The following is a 22,810-nucleotide window of genomic DNA, read 5'->3' on the forward strand; positions in this document are numbered from 1 at the left end:
TGACTCTTAGGTGGGGTTTACATTAGACCGTATCAGCGGATCATCAGATTAACGTTTTTAAAACGATTAGCATGCACACAGCAACGCCAATACACGATTCGCGTGCACACAGCAACACCAATACACGGATATGCTCGGCTCCGCAGGCATCCTGCGCTCCAAATCACTCCGCCCTGAACAGCGAGTGCCCTCTGGAGGGTGCGTACTCCGGCCCTGCGCAGCTCACAGAGCGCGCGAGTGGAGCGCACGAGCAGTGATTTGGGACTGAGCCGCTGTGTGTGTGATCTCAGTGCATGTCAGGCATGCGCGTCACTTACCACTTGCAAGTGGAAGGATGGCAAGCCTAAAGACAATCATAACTACACAATGGGCAGTATTTGCATCAGTATTTGCAGTATTTTCATACTTTTATACTCTTTAATGGAAGGTGATACAAGGCGGAAGTCCGCGCCGTTTTTCAGCAGTCGCGTCACATGACCAACGCCAGCGAATCAGAAGGTGGATGTCACAGTGACGTTGTCCAATGACGACGCCAGCTAGAGCTCAGCACAGCGTATCCGCGTATTCTCAATGTTTACACAGCACCGGACCAGACACGATCTGGATTGAATACGTGGACCCTGGCGGATTCCCGTTTCCCGGCGTTTTAATGTAAACGGACAGTGCATCCGCGAAGAAAACGAGACAGATACGGTCTAATGTAAACTTGGCCTTAGGCCAAGGTCCTACGTCCATAGGTTTTCTATGGGATTAAGGTCCGGAGACTGGCTAGGCCACTCCATGACCATAATGTGCTTCTTCCTGAGCCACTCCTTTGTTGCCTTGGCTGTATGTTTTGGGTCATTGTCATGCTGGAAGACCCATCCACGACCCCATTTTCAGTGTCCTGGCAAAGGGAAGGAGGTTGTCACTCAGGATTTTACGGTACAGGGTCCATTCTTCTGTTGATGCAGTGAAGTAGTCCTGTGCCCTTAGCAGAGAAACACCCCCAAAGCATAATGTTTCCACCTCCATGCTTGACAGTGGGGATGGTGTTCTTTGGGTCATAGTCAGCATTTTTCTTCCTCCAAACACGGCGAGTTGAGTTAATGAGCTCGATTTTGGTCTCATCTGACCACAGCACCTTCTCCCAATCACTCTCGGAATCATTCAGGTGTTCATTGGCAAACTTCAGATGGGCCTGCACATGTGCCTTCTTGAGCAGGGGGACCTTGCGGGCACTGCAGGATTTTAATCCATTACGGCGTAATGTGTTACCAATGGTTTTCTTGGTGACTGTGGTCCCAGCTGCCTTAAGATCATTAACAAGCTCCTCCCCTGTAGTTCTCGGCTGATCTCTCACCTCTCTCATGATCATTGATACCCCACGAGGGGAGATCTTGCGTGGAGCCCCAGACCGAGGTCGACTGATGGTCATTTTGTATTTCTTCCATTTTCGAACTATTGCACCAACAGTTGTCTCCTTCTCACCCAGCTTCTTGCTTATGGTTTTGTAGCCCAGTCCAGCCTTGTGCAGCTCTACAATCTTGTCCCTGACATCCTTAGACAGCTTTTTGGTCTTGCTCATGTTGGAGAGGTTGGAGTCTGATTGATTGATTCTGTGGACAGGTGTCAATTTAAGACAGCTGTCTTTAATGCAGGTAACGAGTTGATTAGGAGTGTCTAACTGGTCTGTGGGAGCCAGAACTCTTAAATGGTTGGTAGGGGATCAAATACTTATTTCACTCAATGAAATGCAAATCAATTTATATATTTTATAAAATGTGATTTTCTGGATTTTCTTTTTGATATTCTATCACTGTTAAAATAAACCTACCCTTAAAATTATAGACTGTTCCCACTTTGCCAGTGGGAAAACTTACAAAATCAGCAAGGGATCAAATAATTATTTCCTCCACTGTATGTTGTCTGTCATGCTGTACATGCACTCAATCCCAATATGATGGTGGTGCCAGAACCTCACACTTTTACAGACCTGCCTGATTGATTCCAATATTCTGCATCATCATCTGGAGCTTTCCAACTTTGTGACGTGCATCCTGCAGCTGTATATAATCTTTTCCCTTGCCGCCATTACCTCTAGATTGCTCATTAGGGATCTAGTTCTACATTCAGATTTTGGGTAAAGCTGCTTTGTGACAAAGTTTATAAATAAAAAGCTAGACAAATAAAATTTAAATTAACTGAAGGTGCACTGTACTGGGGTGGGTTTCCCAAAAGCATCACAACACAAAGATCATTAAATGGTAGCGCGAGCAGCACAATGAACACACTCTCCCCTAGTTAAGATGCTCTTAGAGTTAAGAGGCTTTTGGGAAACCGACAGCTGACTGGTTGTTCTGTTGCAAGGAGCCCTTTCTAATGGATGCTCAATAATATTCATATCTAAGGACTATGTAGGCCACTGAATCAGCAATGTAAAAACTGGTACCCGACTCTCGTAGCTGTAGGGAGGGACTGCCATGCCGTAGCCATAGTAACCAATTCCCTGCTTCACTTTATGAACCATCTTCTCCCTTTCACTGTACAGCATTGAACACACCAATCCCTGTACTCGATGCCATGTTCTATCTCCGCCCATTCTTCTGACTCCCTGTAATGGTATTGGATACAGAGATGATACCGGATACCAAATACAGTAATGTCACGACTGTGCTTTAAACCCGCGGCAGAATCGAAATTCCTTCTCTCTGGCAGTGGGTTTCCATGCGTGAAAGAGAGACTGTTGCGTCTGTGCTACAGAAGAACAAAGGACAAAGAATGAGCTATCGATACCGGACCTTTAGCCAAAGTTCAAAGGTATTTGATCTTCGCATAGTTGTAATAATAACTGAACCGGTTAGTTACTGCAGCCCATGCAGTATTTTCAAGAGAAAAGGCGACCGAATCCCTTTTCCCTTTCTCAACGTCGACGAACTACAAACAAGATTCCTTCCAGATCACCTGACGACCAATGGGACACCAAAGATCTTCAGCTGACGAGCCGTAAAAGCAAAAGGAACAGAACTGTTTTCTCCCTGGAACTGCGCTCTGCGCGGTCTTCGGATAACAGACGGCGCACTTTCAGTCGCCAAGCAAGAGCGATCTCGAGTAAAGCTGGCATTTGGACAATTGTTAGTCTTAGTTGTGGCTAGTTAATGTGAAGAGGAGTGTTGTTTATTTGAATTCATTTATGGTTTAAATGTACACATTTTGATTCACATGAAAGTCGGTCTTAGACCGCGTATTGTTTGATTTACTTTGTTTACTATCTATATTTAGTTAGATCGTGCATGTGTTCTCACTCTTTTTAACTTCCTCCGTTGCACTACACCCATCAACATTGGGATTTCAGGAGTAACTAAGGGTTGAGTAGAAGTTTGGGGTTTAAGGCCTAGCTGTACTAGTTTAAGCTACAGATTCCTTTGTTACTTTCCCTCACGCGCTGCCTCGTTCCCTCACTCCCCCCCCCTTGTCGTGCGCCTGCGCACGCTCTCTCTCTCCCTAGCTCCTCCTCATCCCGTTAGTGTGCAGCCGCGTGCACACACACGTGATTTCCCTCTCACATTTTAACATCCACTCGCCCCTACACTGTAAACTTGCATATACAATGGTGCTTGAAAGTTTGTGAACCCTTTAGAATTTTCTATATTTCTGCATAAATATGACCTAAAACAATATCAGATTTTCACACAAGTCCTAAAAGTAGATAAAAAGAGAACCCAGTTAAACAAATGAGACAAAAATATTATACTTGGTCATTTATTTATTGACGAAAATGATCCAATATTACATATCTGTGAGTGGCAAAAGTATGTGAACCTCTAGGATTAGCAGTTAATTTGAAGGTGAAATTAGAGTCAGGTGTTTTCAATCAATGGGTTGACAATCAGGTGTGAGTGGGCACCCTGTTTTATTTAAAGAACAGGGATCTATCAAAAAGTCTGATCTTCACAACACATGTTTGTGGAAGTGTATCATGGCACGAACAAAGGAGATTTCTGAGGACCTCAGAAAATGATGCTCATCAGGCTGGAAAAGGTTACAAAACCATCTTTAAAGAGTTTGGACTCCACCAATCCACAGTCAGACAGATTGTGTACAAATGGAGGAAATTCAAGACCAATATTACCCTCCCCAGGAGTGGTTGACCAACAAAGATCACTCCAAGAGCAAGGCATGTAATAGTCGGCGAGGTCACAAAGGACCCCAGGTTAACTTCTAAGCAACTGAAGGCCTCTCTCACATTGGCTAATGTTAATGTTCATGAGTCCACCATCAGGAAAACACTGAACAACAATGGTGTGCATGGCAGGGTTTCAAGGAGAAAGCCACTGCTCTCCAAAAAGAACATTGCTGCTTGTCTGCAGTTTGCTAAAGATCACGTGGACAAGCCAGAAGGCTATTGGAAAAATGTTTTGTGGATGGATGAGACCAAAATAGAACTTTCTGGTTTAAATGAGAAGCGTTATGTTTGGAGAAAGGAAAACACTGCATTCCAGCATAAGAACCTTATCCCATCTGTGAAACATGGTGGTGGTAGTATCATGGTTTGGGCCTGTTTTGCTGCATCTGGGCCAGGACGGCTTGCCATCATTGATGGAACAATGAATTCTGAATTATACCAGCGAATTCTAAAGGAAAATGTCAGGACATCTATCCATGAACTGAATCTCAAGAGAAGGTGGGTCATGCAGCAAGACAACGACCCTAAGCACACAAGTTGTTCTACCAAAGAATGGTTAAAGAAGAATAAAGTGAATGTTTTGGAATGGCCAAGTCAAAGTCCTGACCTTAATCCAATGGAAATGTTGTGGAAGGACCTGAAGTGAGCAGTTCATGTGAGGAAACCCACCAACATCCCAGAGTTGAAGCTGTTCTGTATGGAGGAATGGGCTAAAATTCCTCCAAGCCGGTGTGCAGGACTGATCAACAGTTACCGCAAACGTTTAGTTGCAGTTATTGCTGCACAAGGGGGTCACACCAGATACTGAAAGCAAAGGTTCACATACTTTTGCCACTCACAGATATGTAATTTTGGATCATTTTCCTCAATAAATAAATGACCAAGTATAATATTTTTGTCTCATTTGTTTAACTGGGTTCTCTTTATCTACTTTTAGGACTTGTGTGAAAATCGGATGATGTTTTAGGTCATATTTATGCAGAAATATAGAAAATGTTAAAGGGTTCACAAACTTTCAGGCACCACTGTAGCTTATTACTTCTGATCACCATTAGTGCCTTAGTTATCATCATATACACTACAATTCTTATTTGTATACATTGTATCACCATTTATACTGGATTATTCCTTGGCTGCTATTGTTGCTATATCTGATCGGTATTAGTTTGCTAATTCATGTCAGCTATTTCAATAAATGGTATCTTTGGAATAAACTGTGTCCTGTCTATTGCTACAACATTCACTGAGTGCCAACCTCTGCCAAGCAAGTATTCCAATTGCCTTCGCCCATTTGGTTGTTCTATGAATGTTATAGATCTAGAGTAAATGTATTACATTAGAGCTACAATACTCACTAAACTATAGCAACATCAAGTTATTCCATTGATTTTAATAGTTTAGCTATAAACTATTAGACACTTGAATTAATGATTAATGAATTTATGAGACTGATCCCTTTTTACATGAGACTGATTTGATAAGCCTATTGCACCTACATAGCCCACTCAAAACAAAGTCCAAGTAGTGCATCCTGAGATGACATTCTAAACACCCATACTTAACTCAGATAAGATCAACCTGGTTTGCTTATTTACATTTGGATCCTCTTTATCACAAAACAGGAGAGGCTACAGGGATTTAAAGACAAAAACATGCTTCTCTTAAAGGAATACTCCGGAGTGAAATGCTTACTAGGTCTATTTTCGCATTACTGGGAGTGCATACGTTGAGTTGCTACCACAATCGCGTCAATCGGATGCGTTTTGAGAAAATTAGTTTTTTGCGATTTCAACCGGAAAGCGCTAACACGGCAGTGTGCAGGGCATGTCTTTTTGCCGATACAAAACGCTAGTTTTAAAACCTTTGCAAAGCTCAAAACAACATGACAGTTCTGTGGAAGTGAGTAAAGGGTTCCTACAAACAAAACGAAGTGTCCCTGGCTCTGCAAGTGCACGGATAGTGTGTGTAGAAGAGTAAATACAAAGCCAGTGACCTTACCTGAATTTGGTCTTCTCCAGACGCCATCTTCATGGGACAGTCCGTAAAAGTCGAGTGCAGAGCCCAGGGGCGTGTTTAGCCTATTTTGGGGGGTGCTCAAGCACCCCCAAAAACGAGCTCAGCACCCCCTAGCTCAGCACCCTCAAAAACACTGCTTTTGGACGTAATTTTCAGAAATAAGTGCCCTTGCGCACTGCACAATGATTGTGTGCGCGGGCGTGTGTGTGTTCTTAAATTCATCTGTTACGTGATAGTTCTATGAGCAGTAAAATCCCTCTCCTCCTTGCGTCCCCTCTGATTGGGTTGCCTGTCCGCGCGAGTGCTTGCTACGACATGGTGGTTTTTTTTAACTGGATTCCACGCCGATGAGAAACTCGAAGTAGCACCTCAGTATTACTGGCATAGCGAGATGTGAAGGTACGGACTGTCTTGTTTAGTTAAAAATATAACTTAAATATTTGTGTCAGTGGTAAATGTGTAGATATCATAGTTTATTGGGTCAGCTTCTGTTAAAACATTGCATAAGTCTAGTCTTGTCTAGTCTAGTCTTCTTGTCAAGTTAAGTCTAGTCTAAATGCGGAATAAACGTGGAAACACTGTCGTTCAAGCCAGGTGCCTCTGTCAGCTCTGGGGGCTAAGCACCCCCAAAGATCAGATGCTAGAATCGCCCCTGGCAGAGCCCATCCCGCTGGAAATGCACAACAATCCAGCGGGATGGGCTCTGCACTCGGCACTCGACTTTTACGGACTGTCCCATGAAGATGGCGTCTGGAGAAGACCAAATTCAGGTAAGGTCTTTGTATTTACTCTTCTACACACACACACACACACACACACACACTACCTGTGCACTTGCAGAGCCAGACACACTTCGTTTTGTTTGTAGGAACCCTCTACTCACTTCCACAGAACTGTCATGTTGTTTTGAGCTTTGCAATGGTTTTAAAACTAGCGTTTTGTATCGGCAAAAATATATGCCCTGCGCACTGCCGTGTTAGCGCTTTCCGGTTGAAATCGCAAAAAAATAATTTCTCAAAACACATCCGAGTGACGCGATTGTGGTAGCAACTCAACGTATGCACTCCCAGTAATGCGAAAATAGACCTAGAAAGCATTTCACTCCGGAGTATTCCTTTAAGCATACTATTTTTCATGAGTTAATACACTAGCGTACTAGTTCAGGAAAAGCAGCAATAGCTATGAAAACTCCCCCAAGTCTTTAAGGTCTGGTTGTATGGGAGCACTTATGCTTTTTTTTGTACTACCCCGATTCCAAAAAAAGTTGGGACAAAGTACAAATTGTAAATAAAACTGAATGCAATGATGTGAAAGTTTCAAAATTCCATATTTTATTCAGAATAGAACATAGATGACATCAAATGTTTAAACCGAGAAAATCTATCATTTAAAGAGAAAAATTAGGCGATTTTAAATTTCATGACATCACATGTCAAAAAAGTTGGGACAAAGCCATGTTTACCACTGTGAGACATCCCCTTTTCTCTTTACAACAGTTTGTAAACGTCTGGGGACTGAGGAGACAAGTTGCTCAAGTTTAGGGATAGGAATGCTAACCCATTCTTGTCTAATGGAGGATTCTAGTTGCTCAACTGTCTTAGGTCTTTTTTGTCGTATCTTCCGTTTTACGATGCGCCAAATATTTTCTATGGGTGAAAGATCTGGACTGCAGGCTGGCCAGTTCAGTACCCGGACCCTTCTACGCAGCCATGATGCTGTAATTGATGCAGTATGTGGTTTGGCATTGTCATGTTGGAAAATGCAAGGTCTTCCCTGAAAGAGACGTCGTCTGGATGGGAGCATATGTTGCTCTAGAACCTGGATATACCTTTCAGCATTGGAGTCTTTCCAGATGTGTAAGCTGCCCATGCCACACGCACTAATGCAACCCCATACCATCAGAGATGCAGGCTTCTGAACTGAGCGCTGATAACAACTTGGGTCGTCCTCCTCTTTAGTCGGAACGACACGGCGTCCCTGATTTCCATAAAAAACTTGAAATTTTGATTCGTCTGACCACAAAACAAACAGTTTTCCACTTTGCCACAGTCCACTTTAAATGAGCCTTGGCCCAGAGATGATGTCTGCACTTCTGGATCATGTTTAGATACAGCTTCTTTGAACTCTACTAGTGCATCTCAAAAAATTAGAATACCATGAAAAAGTTCCTTTTTTTTTTTTATAATTTAATTAAAAAAGGTAAATTTTCATATATTCTATATTCATTACATGTAAAGTGAAATATTTAAAGCCTTTTTTGTTTTAATTTTGATGATTATGGCTTATAGCTCATGAAAATCAGAAATCCAGTATCTCAAATTATTAGAATATTCCCTAAGATCAATCAAAAAAAAGGATTTACAATACAGAAATGTCCAACTTCTGAAAAGTATATTCATTTATACACTCAGTACTTGGTTGGGGCTCCTTTACCAATGAATTACTGTATCAATGCGGTGTGGCATGGAGGTGATCAGTCTGTGGCACTGCTGAGGTGTTATTGAAGCCCAGGTTGCTTTGATAGTGGCCTTCAGTGTATCTGTATTTTTGGGTCGGGTGTTTCTCATCTTCCTCTTGACAATACCTCATAGATTCTCTATGGGGTTCAGGTCAGGCAAGTTGGCTGGCCAATCAAACACAGTAATATCATGGTCAGCAAACCATTTGGTAGTAGTTTTGGCACTGTGGGTAGGTGCTAAGTCCTGCTGGAAAAGGAAATCAGCATCTCCAAAAAGCTCGTCAGCAGATGGAAGCATGAAGTGCTCTAAAATCTCCTGGTAGATGGCTGTGTTGACTTTGGACTTGATAAAACACAGTGGACCAACACCAGCAGATGACATGGCACCCCAAATCATCACAGACTGTGAAGCCCAGTGTAAAGTTTCCAAACACCTTGGATTCTGTGCCTCCCCACTCTTCCTCCAGACTCTAGAACCGTGATTTCCAAATTAAACGCAAAATGTACTTTCATCTGAAAAGAGGACTTTGGACCACTGAGCAACAGTCCATTTCTTTTTCTCCTTAGCCCAGATAAGACACTTCTGACATTGTCTCTGGCTCAGGAGTAGCTTGATATTAGGAATGCCAAAGTTGTATTCCCCTTTCTTGAAGATGTCTGTTCGTGATGGGTCTTGATACACTGACACCAGCCTCAGTCCACTCCTTGTGAAGCTCTCCCAAGTTCAAATCAACTTTTCTTGACAATCCTCTCAAGACTGCAGCCATCCCTGTTGCTTGTGCACCTTTTCCAGCCACCCTTTTCAGCAATGACCTTTTGTGGCTTACCCTCTTTTTGGAGGGCATCAGTGATCATCTTCTGGACAACAATCAAGTCAGCAGTCTTCCCCATGATTGTGGTTGTGTGTACTGAACTAGACTGAGAGATACACTGTGTTCATACTGTTTTACTCAAACTCGAAATGAAATATTTTAATATTTTGAGATGGGGTTTTTTTTGTTTTTGTACTGTATGCCATAATGATTAAAATTAAAATAGAAAAATGCTTGAAACATTTTAGTTTATGTGTAATGAGTCTATAATATATAACATTTTCACTTTCTTAAATAACTGATGGAAAATATTGAACTTTTTCACAATATTCTAATTTTTTGAGATGCACTAGTAGAGTTTTAGCTAGCAACGGCGGATGGCACGGTGAATTGTGTTCACAGATAATGTTCTCTGGAAATATTCCTGAGCCCATTTTGTGATTTCCAACACAGAAGCATGCCTGTATGTGATGCAGTGCCGTCTAAGGGCCCGAAGATCACGGGCACCCAGTATGGTTTTCCAGCCTTGACCCTTACGCACAGAGATTCTTCCAGATTCTCTTAATCTTTTGACGATATTATGCACTGTAGATGATGATGATATGCTCAAACTCTTTGCAATTTTACACTGTCAAACTCCTTTCTGATATTACTCCACTATTTGTCGGCGCAGAATTAGGGGGATTGATGATCCTCTTCCCATCTTTACTTCTGAGAGCCGCTGCCACTCCAAGATGCTCTTTTTGAAGGTATGACTGGGTAGTCATGTTAATGACCTATTGCCAATTGACCTAATGAGTTGCAATTTGGTCCTCCAGCTGTTCCTTTTTTGTACCTTTAACTTTTCCAGCCTCTTATTGCCCCTGTCCCAACTTTTTTGAGATGTATTGCCATCATGAAATTTCAAATGAGCCAATATTTGGCATGAAATTTCAAAATGTCTCACTTTTGACATTTGATATGTTGTCTATGTTCTATTGTGAATACAATATCAGTTTTTGAGATTTGTAAATTATTGCATTCCGTTTTTATTTACAATTTGTACCTTGTCCCAACTTTTTTGGAATCGGGGTTGTAAGTTACAGTGTTGATGGCCAGTGAGTTATGGACCAAAATGTTTGTAGTGTGCCAAATTCACAGAATATACATACAGTACTAATGCTGGTTTCATTTCACTTAACTTGGAACTGGGAAGTCGGAACATGGGATTACATCATTTTCAACATCTACGTGTTGAAGCTACAAAGTGGGGGGAGAAACATGGATGCCTCCATGTTTGGTGGTTTTTTTTTGGTTAACCAGCTAACTGATGAATAATGTACATTTCCCCCGTCAAGACAGCAAACTGTGTATATTTGAATTGTTAGACAGGTAACAAGTGAATGTAAAAAATGTATAGTACTGAGACACCATCATATGTCCAATTTGAATGTTGTTACACCCCTACTATCAATATTTAAATAAACATTACATTAAAACATAGTATAAATGTAAATCCCTCCCAAAAAATGGGGAAGCCATGGCCTAAAGATTAGAGAAACAGCTTTGAGGCCAAAAGGCTGCCTGTTTGATTCCCTAGACCAGCAGGAAGTGCCTTGAATAAGGCACCTAATCTCCAACTGCTCCCTGGGCACTGCAGCAGAGCTGCCCTCTGCTCTGGTATGTGTGCTCATGTCCCCAGATTGGTTAAATGCAAAGAAAGAATTTCACTGTGCTCACATGTGACAAATGAAGGTTTAAAAAAAAAAAAAAAGGGACAGATTTGGAAGCATGTACCTCCATCCATGTGTTTCAAGGCCTTCTGTGCATCCTCTGAAGTTTCATACTCGACATAGGCATAGCCTCTTGACAAGTTTGGATGACATCGGTCTGATGGCATGTCAATCATTTTGATCTTCCCATACGTAGAGAAGATCTCTTGAATGTGATCCTAAGAACACAAGAATGGATGGATTTGCAGGATTACATGTTAATTGTAGTTAGTCCATATGCCTTGTAAAATGTGCCTTACCTTGGTCACATTCCTAGTCAATCTTCCAACATGAAGCTTGGTGGGCTTTGGGCTAGGGCTCCTCCTTTTCCGTTCTTTTTCATCAACTCTCTTCTGAGACTTTGACCTTAAATTGCATAATTAGATTAGCGAACACCTTTCAACTTTCTAAAACAAAATATTAACACACACAAAAAAAAAAAAAAAAAAAAAACATGGAAAACACTGAATAAAAGCTAAATGTGAAGCAGTTAGCCCATCTGTGTGGACTTAATGCTAACTGATTTCTACAACCTCAAATCTGAAAAAGTTGGGACTCTATGGAAAATGCAAATAAAAATGAGAAAGCAGTGATTTCTAAATTTATTTTGACTTGTATTTTATTGCAGACAGTATGAACCCAATATGTTTCATGTTTTGTCTCATTTCATTTGTGAATATAAATCCATTCCTGCATTTCAGGCCTGCAAGACATTCCAAAAAAAAAGTTGGGACGGAAGCAATTTAGGGATAGTAAATGAGGTAAAACAAATAATAATGTGATTTGAAACCGGTGAAGTCAACAGATGATTGTAATCATGATTTGGAACAAAAGCAGTATTCAGGAAATGCCTAGTCTTTGAGGAGCAAAGATGGGCTGAGGATCTCCAGTTTGTCAACAAATGCATGAGAAAATGATTGCAATGTTTAAAAACATTCCTCAAGGAAAGATACAAAGGGATTTTTCACCCTCTACGGTACACGTCAATAAACGATTCAAGGAATCTGGAGGAATTTTGGTGCAGTAAAGGCAAGGGCACAAGCCTAAAATGAGCACCCATTATCTCTGATCCCTCAGACAGCACTGCATCAAGAACCATCATTCACCTATAGCTGAATTAATGCTGTGATAGCAGCATTAATGCAGAAAAATACATTAAGATTTTGGAGCAGCATTTGCTGTCTTCAAGGTGACCTCTTTTCCAGGGATATTTCAACAAGACAATGCAAAACCACATTCTGCACACATCACAAAAGGCATGACTATGGAAGAGGGTGCCTGTCCCCAATAGAAAATGTGTGGCGAATTTTGAAATAAAAATATGACATCGACCCTGAACCACACCTTAAGACCGGTTTGCAGGAACAATTGAAGGAAAAAATATCACATGAAATGCTTCATCACTTGGTGTCTTCAGTCCCTAAACATCTTTTAAGTGTTATGAGAAAGAATGGCAACATTACAAAGTGGTAAATGCTCTACAGTCACAACTTTTTTTTTTTTAAATATGTTGCAAGAATCAGAACTGAAATGTGTTCATTTGGGGGGGAGAGGGGGGTACAACAACAAAATTCATGAGGTAAAACATCAAATAATGTGCTGTTGTATTGTAAGTCACCTGTAACCTGGGTGACGTATGACCCTTGCCCCAGCACTAAAGGCACATTCACATAGGAAGTGACCTCTTGATATCTTCTCGCGTTGGTAAGCAAGGTTTCTTTCAGGAGTATACAGGTATCGCTGGTAGTCTTAACTCCAGATGGAGGTGGAGCTGCAAATTTTTGCCTTCCAAAGACTGCGATTAGGCTTTTATTTACAATTAAGTGTGTTCCGTAGGCTTTTGAGCAAGCCATAGATGGTGTTATACGACAACAGGTAAGTAAATAATTTTTTAAGCTATATATGAGTGGACTCATTCTGATTCGGCAGTCTAAAAGGAATAGCCAAGTTCCTGATCAGGTGGTGTTTCTCGCCTTAACGCTGATCTCAACTGCAATTAATTTAAGTATCAGATCAGAAGGTCTCCCCGGTAGCTCTCCGTTACAAAATGCAAACTGTGTTAGCATAAGACCTTTGTTTGAGAGTTGGATGATAACTATCCACTTTTATGTTAAAGTGCATATCCTGGACCAATTTAGTGTTTTTTTTAATATGAAAGTATGTCCCTTTACACACTCATCCAGAAGGGTAATTTTGCACAAGGCCATCTGTCTACAGCAGAAAAAAATAAAATAAAACGCGTCTGGAAAAATCCCAAGGGAGTCTGGAGCCAGATTCATGACGTCAAGTGTGTATCCGCCAGCAGGCTGAGAGCTTGCATGGATTCAGTGCACAGTCTGTGTAGACCAAGTTTAGCAGCTAGCGATTTTGCATTGAAATATGGACTTGTCGCCTGAGCTTCTAAACCCATGGATTCTTGTATCTATGCTCATCTATCTATTGTTACATAAATCATATTTTTTCTAATTACTATTATGTATTTATATATTTCTTCATTTAGAAGAGTACTGGCTACTGTAGGAGAGATTTCTGTGGCAGCGGGGGCGTGGTCAAGCATCGGTCTGTGACCGGAGGGCAGAGTCAGGGAAGGTAAGTGGCAGAATCACTACACCTGATGTCAATTAACCTGTGTTTGTGTGTCTTCCCAGCGACCACGCCCTATATAAGGAGAGAGAGAGAGAGAGAGAGAGATCAGAGGAAGTGAACTCTCTCCCCAACCAGACGACTTGTGTGTGCGCGCACGTGCACGCATGGCTGGGAGAGTGTGTTGTTTGCATCTGAAAAGAGCAAAATAAAACAAGTATGGAACTTTATTCTGGCCTGCCGTCTTTCTGTGCTCCACCCACTCCTACGAACTGCTACAGTGGTGCCGAAACCCGGGCGCAAGCACAAGAAAAGAACAGCCCCATGGAGTCCTCCCCCTTCGCAGACCTGGTCCATGCCCTCGCCACGGCCCAGCAGAGCCAACACCAGGCGCTAGTCACCCTCCGAAAGGAGCAGGAGCACCGGTTCGAGGCCCTGGTGCTGGCACAGCAGGAAGACCGACAGGCGTTCCGGCACCTCCACACGTCGGCGGGGTCCACCACCTCCACGGGCCCTTCTCCCCTCACTAAGATGGGCCCGCATGACGACCCCGAGGCCTTCCTCATGCTCTTCAAGCAGGCAGCAGAGGCCTCGGGCTGGCCGGTGGAACAGAGCGCGGCGCGCCTCCTCCCCCTCCTAACAGGTGAGGCGCAGCTGGCTGCGCTACAGCTCCCCGCCGATCGCCGGCTGGTCTACTCGGAACTTCGCCGGGCCGTCCTCCAGCGGGTGGCGAAGAACAGCAACAGCGCTTCCGCACTCTGCGTCTGGAGGAAGTTGGCCGGCCGTTCGCGTTTGGCCAACAGCTCCGGGACGCCTGCTGGTGGTGGTTGAGGGCCGACAACCGCAATGCCAAGGGGATCATCGATCAGGTGGTACTGGAGCAGTTCATCACCCGCTTACCAGAAGGAACCACGGAGTGGATCCAGTGCCACCGCCCGGTGTCGCTGGATCAGGCCATCGAGTTGGCCGAGGACCAGTTGGCGGCTGTTCCGATGGCAGCACAGCGGACATCCTCTTCTTCCCCCTCTTCTCTCTCTCTCCCCTCCTGTGTCTTGTCCTCGCCCCATTCCCCCACCCCAGCTGGCCCGTCGCACCCACGGTGCCCTCCCGTTTCTCTTTTCTGTGTCTGTCTCTTCCCCCTCCCAGGTGAGTGAGCCCCAGAGCGCCAGTGCAGAGAGGAAGCCCGGGCCGGTTTGCTGGCGCTGCGGGGAGCTGGGCCACCTCCAACAGCAGTGCTCGGCAATGGAAGTGGGTGCGGTGGTTCGGATCCCCGACATGCCAGGAGCCGCCCTCAATCGGGCCGGAGCGTATCGCATACCGGTGAGTATCCAAGGGGATACATATCAGGCGTTGGTGGACTCTGGCTGTAATCAGACCTCAATTCACCAAAGCCTGGTGCAAGACGAGGCATTGGGGGGAAGCACAGGGGGTGAAGGTGTTGTGTGTGCACGGGGATGTTCACAGCTACCCTTTAGTGTCTGTCCGCATTTTTTTCAGAGGGGAAAAATTTAGAGTAAAGGCGGCGGTTAATCCTCGCCTCACCCACTCGATAATTTTGGGGACTGATTGGCCGGGATTCGGGGAGTTAATGAGCCATTTAGTGAAGAGTGGGTCCTGCCATAATTCAGCAGGGGGAGGTCCCGGTGACGCATTGGCGGGAGCAGCTGTCACAGAGCTGTCTACGTCATCTCCGCGTCAGAGTGAGGAGCCGCCGGCTCCTCCTCCCTCTCTTGGGGAATCCCTCACGGATTTTCCGTTGGAGCAATCGCGAGACGAGACTCTGCGGCATGCGTTTGACCAAGTGAGAGTAATCGATGGTCAAACGCTCCAGCCAAATGCTACCCCGTCCTTCCCCTATTTTTCTATTATGAAGGATAGATTATACCGAGTGACACAGGACACTCAGACTAGAAAGCAAGTCACACAGCTTTTGATTCCAAAGAGCCGCCAGGAATTGGCATTCCAAGTGGCTCACTTTAGTCCCATGGCTGGACACTTAGGGCAGGATAAGACACTAGCCCGAATAATGGCCCGGTTCTATTGGCCAGGGATTCGTGGCGATGTTCATAGGTGGTGTACGGCGTGCTGCGAATGCCAGTTAGTAAATCCAGCGGCCATTCCAAAAGCGCCTTTGCGCCCTCTCCCATTAATCAAGACCCCGTTCGAAAGAATTGGGATGGATCTCGTCGGGCCATTAGATCAGTCAACACGAGGGTATCGCTTTATTTTAGTTCTGGTGGACTATGCAACGCGATACCCGGAAGCAGTGCCTCTTCACAATATCTCCACACGCGGTATTGCGGAAGCGCTCTTCCGCGTCATCTCTCGAGTTGGAATCCCGAAAGAGATTCTGACTGACCAAGGCACCTCGTTTATGTCACGTACACTGAACGAACTGTATGGGTTATTAGGAATTAAGCCGATCCGCTCCAGTGTGTATCACCCACAAACGGACGGTTTAGTTGAACGGTTCAATCACACCCTCAAAAATATAATTAAATTCGTAAGTGAGGACGCACGTAATTGGGATAAATGGCTCGAACCCTTGTTGTTCGCAGTGCGAGAGGTCCCCCAAGCCTCCACGGGGTTCTCCCCGTTCTAATTGTTATATGGGCGTAAGCCGCGTGGCATTCTAGATGTGCTGCGAAAAAATTGGGAGGAGGGACCTTCACCAAGTAAAAATGAAATTCAATACGTTATTGACCTGCGTGCAAAACTCCACACACACACACACACACACACCTAACCCAGGAGAATTTGCGGCAGGCCCAAGAACGGCAAACCCGCCTGTACGACAGGGGTACACGCCTTAGGGAGTTTGCACCGGGAGATAAAGTACTCATACTGCTGCCCACATCGAGCTCCAAATTGATCGCCAAGTGGCAAGGACCCTTTGAGGTCACACAGCGAGTCGGGGACGTCGACTACGAGGTGAGGCGAACGGACAGGGGTGGGGCGCTACAGATTTAACACCTCAATCTGCTCAAACTCTGGAACGAGGAGGTCCCCGTAGCGTTGGTGTCGGTGGTTCAGGAGAAGGCGGAGCTAGGGCCGGAGGTTCAAAACTCACGGAGGTTGCCCAGTTGCAGACCGAGTTTTCAGACGTCTTCTCGCTCCTGCCCGGCCACACCAACCTCATAGAGCACCACATTGAGATGCCCCCGGGGGTGGTAGTGCGTAGCCGCCCTTACAGGCTACCCGAACACAAGAAAAAAAGTGGTTCAGGAAGAACTCGAGGCCATACTCGAAATGGGCATTGTCGAGGAGTCCCACAGCAACTGGAGCAGCCCGGTGGTCTTGGTACCCAAGGCTGACGGGTCGGTCCGGTTCTGTGTGGACTATAGAAAAGTCAACGCGGTGTCCAAATTCGACGCGTACCCAATGCCTCATATTGATGAGTTGCTCGATCGACTAGGCACGGCTCGCTTTTACTCGACACTGGATTTGACAAAGGATTATTGGCAGATCCCCTTGACTCCATTATCCCGAGAAAAAAAAAAAAAAAAAACGGCCTTTTCCACACCGTTCGGCTTCCACCAGTTTGTCACACTTCCTTTTGGGCTTTTTGGGGCGCCCGCTACGTTTCAGCGGCTGATGGATAGGGTCCTCCGCCCCCACGCCGGCTGCGGGCCAGACAGCTGCCCGGCCTGAGTCGGGCGGTGGGGGTATGTGGCAGTGGGGGGCGTGGTCAAGCGTCGGTCTGTGACCGGAGGGCAGAGTCAGGGAAGGTAAGTGGCAGAATCACTACACCTGTCAATTAACCTGCGTTTGTGTGTCGTCCCAGCGACCACGCCCTATATAAGGAGAAAGAGAGAGCAGAGCACGTGAGCTCTCTCCCCAACCAGATGACTTGTGTGCGCGCGCACGTGCATGGCTAGGAGAGTGTGTTGTTTGCATCTGAAAAGAGCAAAATAAAACAAAGTATGGAACTTTGTTCTGGCCTGCCGTCTTTCTGTGCTCCACCCCCTCCTACGAACTGCTACAATTTCATAAGCTAGACACATGGAATCGGCTAAGCGGGGTTGTATATACATTTAATGTGTTTGACAGGTCCCAAGATCTCAAGCCCTGACATGCATATTCCTTGATACATGTGAAGTGTATTATCGCCCAGCGCTGTCGTGTTTACTTGTGTGTGTGTGTGTGTGTGTGTGTGTGTGTGTGTGTGTCAATAAATAACATTATCCATGTACCACACAAACACAGGAACACCTAATTTAGAGTATAGTCTCTCTTATTTCTTACCCTGGCAACAGTCAACTTGTGAATTGCCAATTTTCTTGGTTTTTTTCTCAGCTCTGCTTGGTCCTCGGCTTTTTCCAGGTGCCTCGCACGAAGCGTTCCCATTTCTCTCTCACTGTCCGGTCTTTTGGAAAACGAGGAGTACTAATCCCATCAAGACTAGCGTTGCTACACCCTCCTACGATACATCTGTTAACCATTTTAATAATTACGTGATAATGTTGAAGAAATTTGCAGAAAACCACCAGGTTGTATTCTCAAACAAACCAATGCTGACATGGGATTCAGAAGGAGACGTCCCGCAAATTAATGTCTCATCTCATTATCTCTAGCCGCTTTATCCTTCTACAGGGTCGCAGGCAAGCTGGAGCCTATCCCAGCTGACTATGGGCGAGAGGCGGGGTACACCCTGGACAAGTCGCGAGGTCATCACAGGGCTGACACATAGACACAGACAACCATTCACACTCACACCTACGGTCAATTTAGAGTCACCAGTTAACCTAACCTGCATGTCTTTGGACTGTGGGGGAAACCGGAGCACCCGGAGGAAACCCACACGGACACGGGGAGAACATGCAAACTCCACACAGAAAGGCCCTCGCCGGCCATGGGGCTCGAACCCAGGACCTTCTTGCTGTGAGGCGACAGCGCTAACCACTACACCACTGTGCCGCCCGCAAATCAATGTTTGCCAGGAAATCCAAATGCCAAGTTTTTTCAAAGGCAGACGAATTCGCCTCAAATGGCTTAATTTCAACTGAATTTCTCGTATTGTGCAAGGTAAAAAAAATTGCACAAAACGCAAAAATGTGAGAGATATATGACCAAAGTTTAATATAAAATAAGAGAATTACATTATTTTGCTCATAAATATACCCAAGATGTGCACTTTAAATTGTTATCAAAGACTTGCTACTCGCCTGGATTAATTAAGAAACTACATTTAAGTTAAAGGAATACAAAATGCAAAGTAAATACATGCATGGGTTGGTAGCTTGTAATATTGAGAGCCCATAAGAAATGTTTCAGGCACGTTTGACCATTTATAAGAAAGTTGAGCATTTTTGTATCACTGCTCTAATGCCACCAGGAGGCTGCCATGTTGCCTGTTGGAAGGACGATGCGTGATGTCATTTGGGCGCAAGGCTGAGTGTACACTTCAGTACTGAAGGGGCAAAGCGAAAGGTTTACTAAGGTGACAATGTCGATTTTTTCACTATACATCTGAAATAGTGTATTAATGAGCTGCAACCCTGAACTCTTTACCTGTAAAATGAGGCTGAAACTACGCGTTATACTACTCGTTAGCACGCTTAGCATGCTCTTGACTCATTCATGAAAAACTTGGACATCCCCAGGCTAGCCTACCGTAATTACTGTAGTAGGTGGTCCAACTTCCGCGGCAATGCAGAAAGTGGGTAAACAAACACTGCTTTACTATGGACCCTTTTCACGTGACGTCACAACAAACGCGGCCGCCATTTTGGACATGTACTACCAGTAGTTTACCACAGCCAACATTGAGGAACGGCAGCAAAGAAAGTGTTTATTTTCAGCAAGACTTCCATCATGCCACTATATTGTTGTGCACCTGGATGTAGTAACCATCAACAAACAAGGCAAGGGTTATCATTTTATCGGATCCCGGTAGATGCTGACCGATGGAGAAGATGGATAGCGGCATACCAACGCTTGTGTAGTGACCACTTTGTTGGAGGTAAGACGAATAAAATTAGCCAGAAAACGCATTACATTGCTGTTAACATTCCATTATAGTTTACTGTAATTATGATCTGGCAGCTATTTACACCGGATCCAGTGTAAATAGCTGCCGGAGCCAACGTCCGAGGTTCCGGAGCGCGCTAGCTCGTGGCCGGCCGGGGGGCGCTCACTCCGGCAAGCTCAGACGTTGGCTCCGGCAGCTATTTACACTGGATCCGGTGTAAATAGCTGCCAGATCATAATTACAGTAAAGTAGTACATGTAAATACAGTTTTCTGCATCTCGCTCCTTTTATGTTTGTCGCCTTCCTCGCATTCAAACCGATTCGAGCCGAAGTCCACTACATGTCCAAAATGGCGGTCGCGTTTACGAAGGTCACGTGACTGAAAAGGGTCTATACAGGATTCAGGTGAACATTACAAGAGGACACACTTGTACAAAAAAGGCGGAAATATTGCCAGAAAAACACCCGAGCTGCTGGTATGGTATGGATTTATTTGGTAAAATTCATACATGTAAAAAGATACAGTATAAATTAGGGATGTTAACCGATGACCGTTTGACTGGTGGTTGACCGAATCAACGTTAACCGGTTAATTTTTTTTTGGTTGTCAGTGGAAAAAAAAAAAATCGTTTTGAAGCTGCCGATTTTGGAGCGGAGAACCTGGAATTCTGTGTTTGTAAACGCTTGGGGCATGCCATGCGGTGTAAGGACGACAGCTGACAAATCAGAAACACCCATTCAGTCATGTCCCGCCCTCCCACCCCAGTTAAAGACAGCTGACAAATCAGAAACACCCATTCAGTCATGTCCCGCCCTCCCACCCCAGTTAAAGACAGCTGACAAATCAGAAACACCCATTCAGTCATGTCCCGCCCTCCCGCCCCAGTTAAAGACAGCTGACAAATCAGAAACACCCATTCAGTCATGTCCCGCCCCAGTTAAAGACAGCTGACAAATCAGAAGCACCCATTCAGTCATGTCCCGCCCCAGTTGAACACAGCTGCCACCAGTGTTGCCAGATTGGGCGGTTTTAAGTGGATTTTGGCGGGTTTTGAACATATTTTGGGCTGGAAAACGTCAGAAATATCTGGCAACATTGGCTGCCACTCGGCGAAAGAAAAAAGTGTAGACACAGGGTTTTTAGCTTACAAATTACTATTCTGTTTTTTTTTTTAATTATTATTATTATTATTAGAAGGCACATCGAGTTTAGTCCTGCCTTGGCCAGTGCATTCTGAAAGTATGTTTCGGTCTGTAGCCATCAATGCATGTTATTGCAGATCATATCTCTCCACACAAACTAAAGGCGCAGATGCCGACTTTTTCACAGCTTTTTCATGGACTGTAACGGCATTTGCTTATGTAGTAATTTTAATACAGAATTTACTCTGATGAAATTATTCAGACACTCCAACGCCCCCCCCCCCAAAAAAAAATCGGATCTGCACAAGCCGTGAAAAAGGTGCGCCGTTTGCATCCCTGTTTAAACTCATAGGTTAACCGACTTTAACCGGCTAATGAGGCTCGGTGGTCGGTCAAGATTTTTTTTAGTTTTCGCCATCCCTAGTATAAATAACACAGAGGACAACACAAAGTATAAAATACACTTATTTCCCCAATGTGGTCCTCTTGATGACAGCAGGAAACAAAATACAAGAGACTTGTATAAACATTATGCTAACTGTAATTATCATAGAATACAAGTAGATTACAGAAATGGCACCAAAATGATTAAAAATTAGTTATATATACACACACACACACACACACACACACATCATAAAACTGGGTTTGGAACTGTTTCACCTGTTTCTTAAAATTATCACGTGTTTGACTAGATTACACTGATCGAGGTCGGCTATTCCACAAACAAATTCCTGTATACCTAGAAGAACTCCGAATGATTTCTGTAAAGCGTGACGTCACTTACAGTACAGGGCTGTATTCGACAAAATGGACCATAGCACCAGAGACATTTCTTCACCAATTTCCTCGGGTATTTTGGACAATGATATGAATAGTGGCAATGCTCATGATAAACAAGCACTGAACAATATTTATAGAAGTTGTTTTAGTCAGTCATTAACGAGGCTTTTTTGACAACACTAAATCAAAGCAAGACACCCAACAAAAATATCAAGCTGCTTAGCTGCATCAGCAATTATTACCTCTATGCCCAAAGGAACTCAAAATAACACATCACGCTTAATAAAAAAAAGTTAGGGAAGCCATAAAAAGTGTTTTCTTGCCCTTTGGACTTCTCTTTTGCGGGCTACTGACCGTGTTGTCTCATTTGTCTTGTCCACTTTTTGGCCGAAGCTTGTGGGAACCGCATCTGGATTCAGCGCTGGCTTGTACAATATTGCTAATGCCTGATGCATCAGAGTTGTTTGAGTGAAACAAACAATTTTCTTCAAAATGTTCTGAGCACACAAGCTCCATAAAGCAGTGTTTACCTAGTCTGGCTAACGCGACTGCAAAGCTCTACGAGCTATTGGTCTGGCCAAGATATTAAGCCCAACCGTTTCCCAAAGTGCGTGCTTGACCCGCCTCCCTGAAATGCCTCAGTTTCCTACTGGTCGAAGCCAGAAAAGGCTGTGACGAAGCTTAAACCAATCACATCACTCTTTCCTCTGACGTATGCGACGCGACGGGGCTAACTGGTAGATTAAACTCTTACCGAAGCCGGTCGGGAGCAAGGCGAAAACGTCCTTCCTTTCAATAAATACCTCCAGGGCTGCTCTTTGCTCCATTTTCAATGAGAACTTCCCGTTGAATGCTTTCAATACAGCATCTACCGCTGTGTTAAAGGCTTGCTGCTGCTCCATGTTCGTGATGTGAATGAAGCGCTTCCGGCATAGATTCTGTAAACAATCTATGGCTTCCGGTCGCAGTTCTACTACGTCAGTGCCTTGAACACGCCTCTACCCAGGGCCGTTGGAGATGCTCAAAGTTGATTGGTTCCTGATTTTTCGGGACCTTGGAAGAGCTGTAGATAGCTTGCCTGGCCAGACTAAGCTCACAACAGGCCCTCGTGTTGCGTCACGCTTAGGA

General features: G+C 44.5%; 1 protein-coding gene across 1 annotated transcript in view; it reads right to left on the reverse strand.

Annotated features, from left to right (window-relative positions):
* LOC132869210 (RNA-binding protein with serine-rich domain 1) overlaps window positions 1-22,810 on the reverse strand; it is a 46,376-nt gene that overhangs the window by 8,426 nt on the left and 15,140 nt on the right. The window contains exons 4-5 of the mRNA XM_060902543.1: window positions 11,463-11,568; window positions 11,228-11,381 (exon numbers count right to left, since the gene is read on the reverse strand). Of these exons, the coding sequence (XP_060758526.1) occupies window positions 11,228-11,381; window positions 11,463-11,568 (260 nt within the window). The remainder of the gene's footprint in view (window positions 1-11,227; window positions 11,382-11,462; window positions 11,569-22,810) is intronic.

This window comes from Neoarius graeffei, chromosome 20, assembly GCF_027579695.1.
Source record: "Neoarius graeffei isolate fNeoGra1 chromosome 20, fNeoGra1.pri, whole genome shotgun sequence".
NCBI lineage: Eukaryota > Metazoa > Chordata > Actinopteri > Siluriformes > Ariidae > Neoarius > Neoarius graeffei.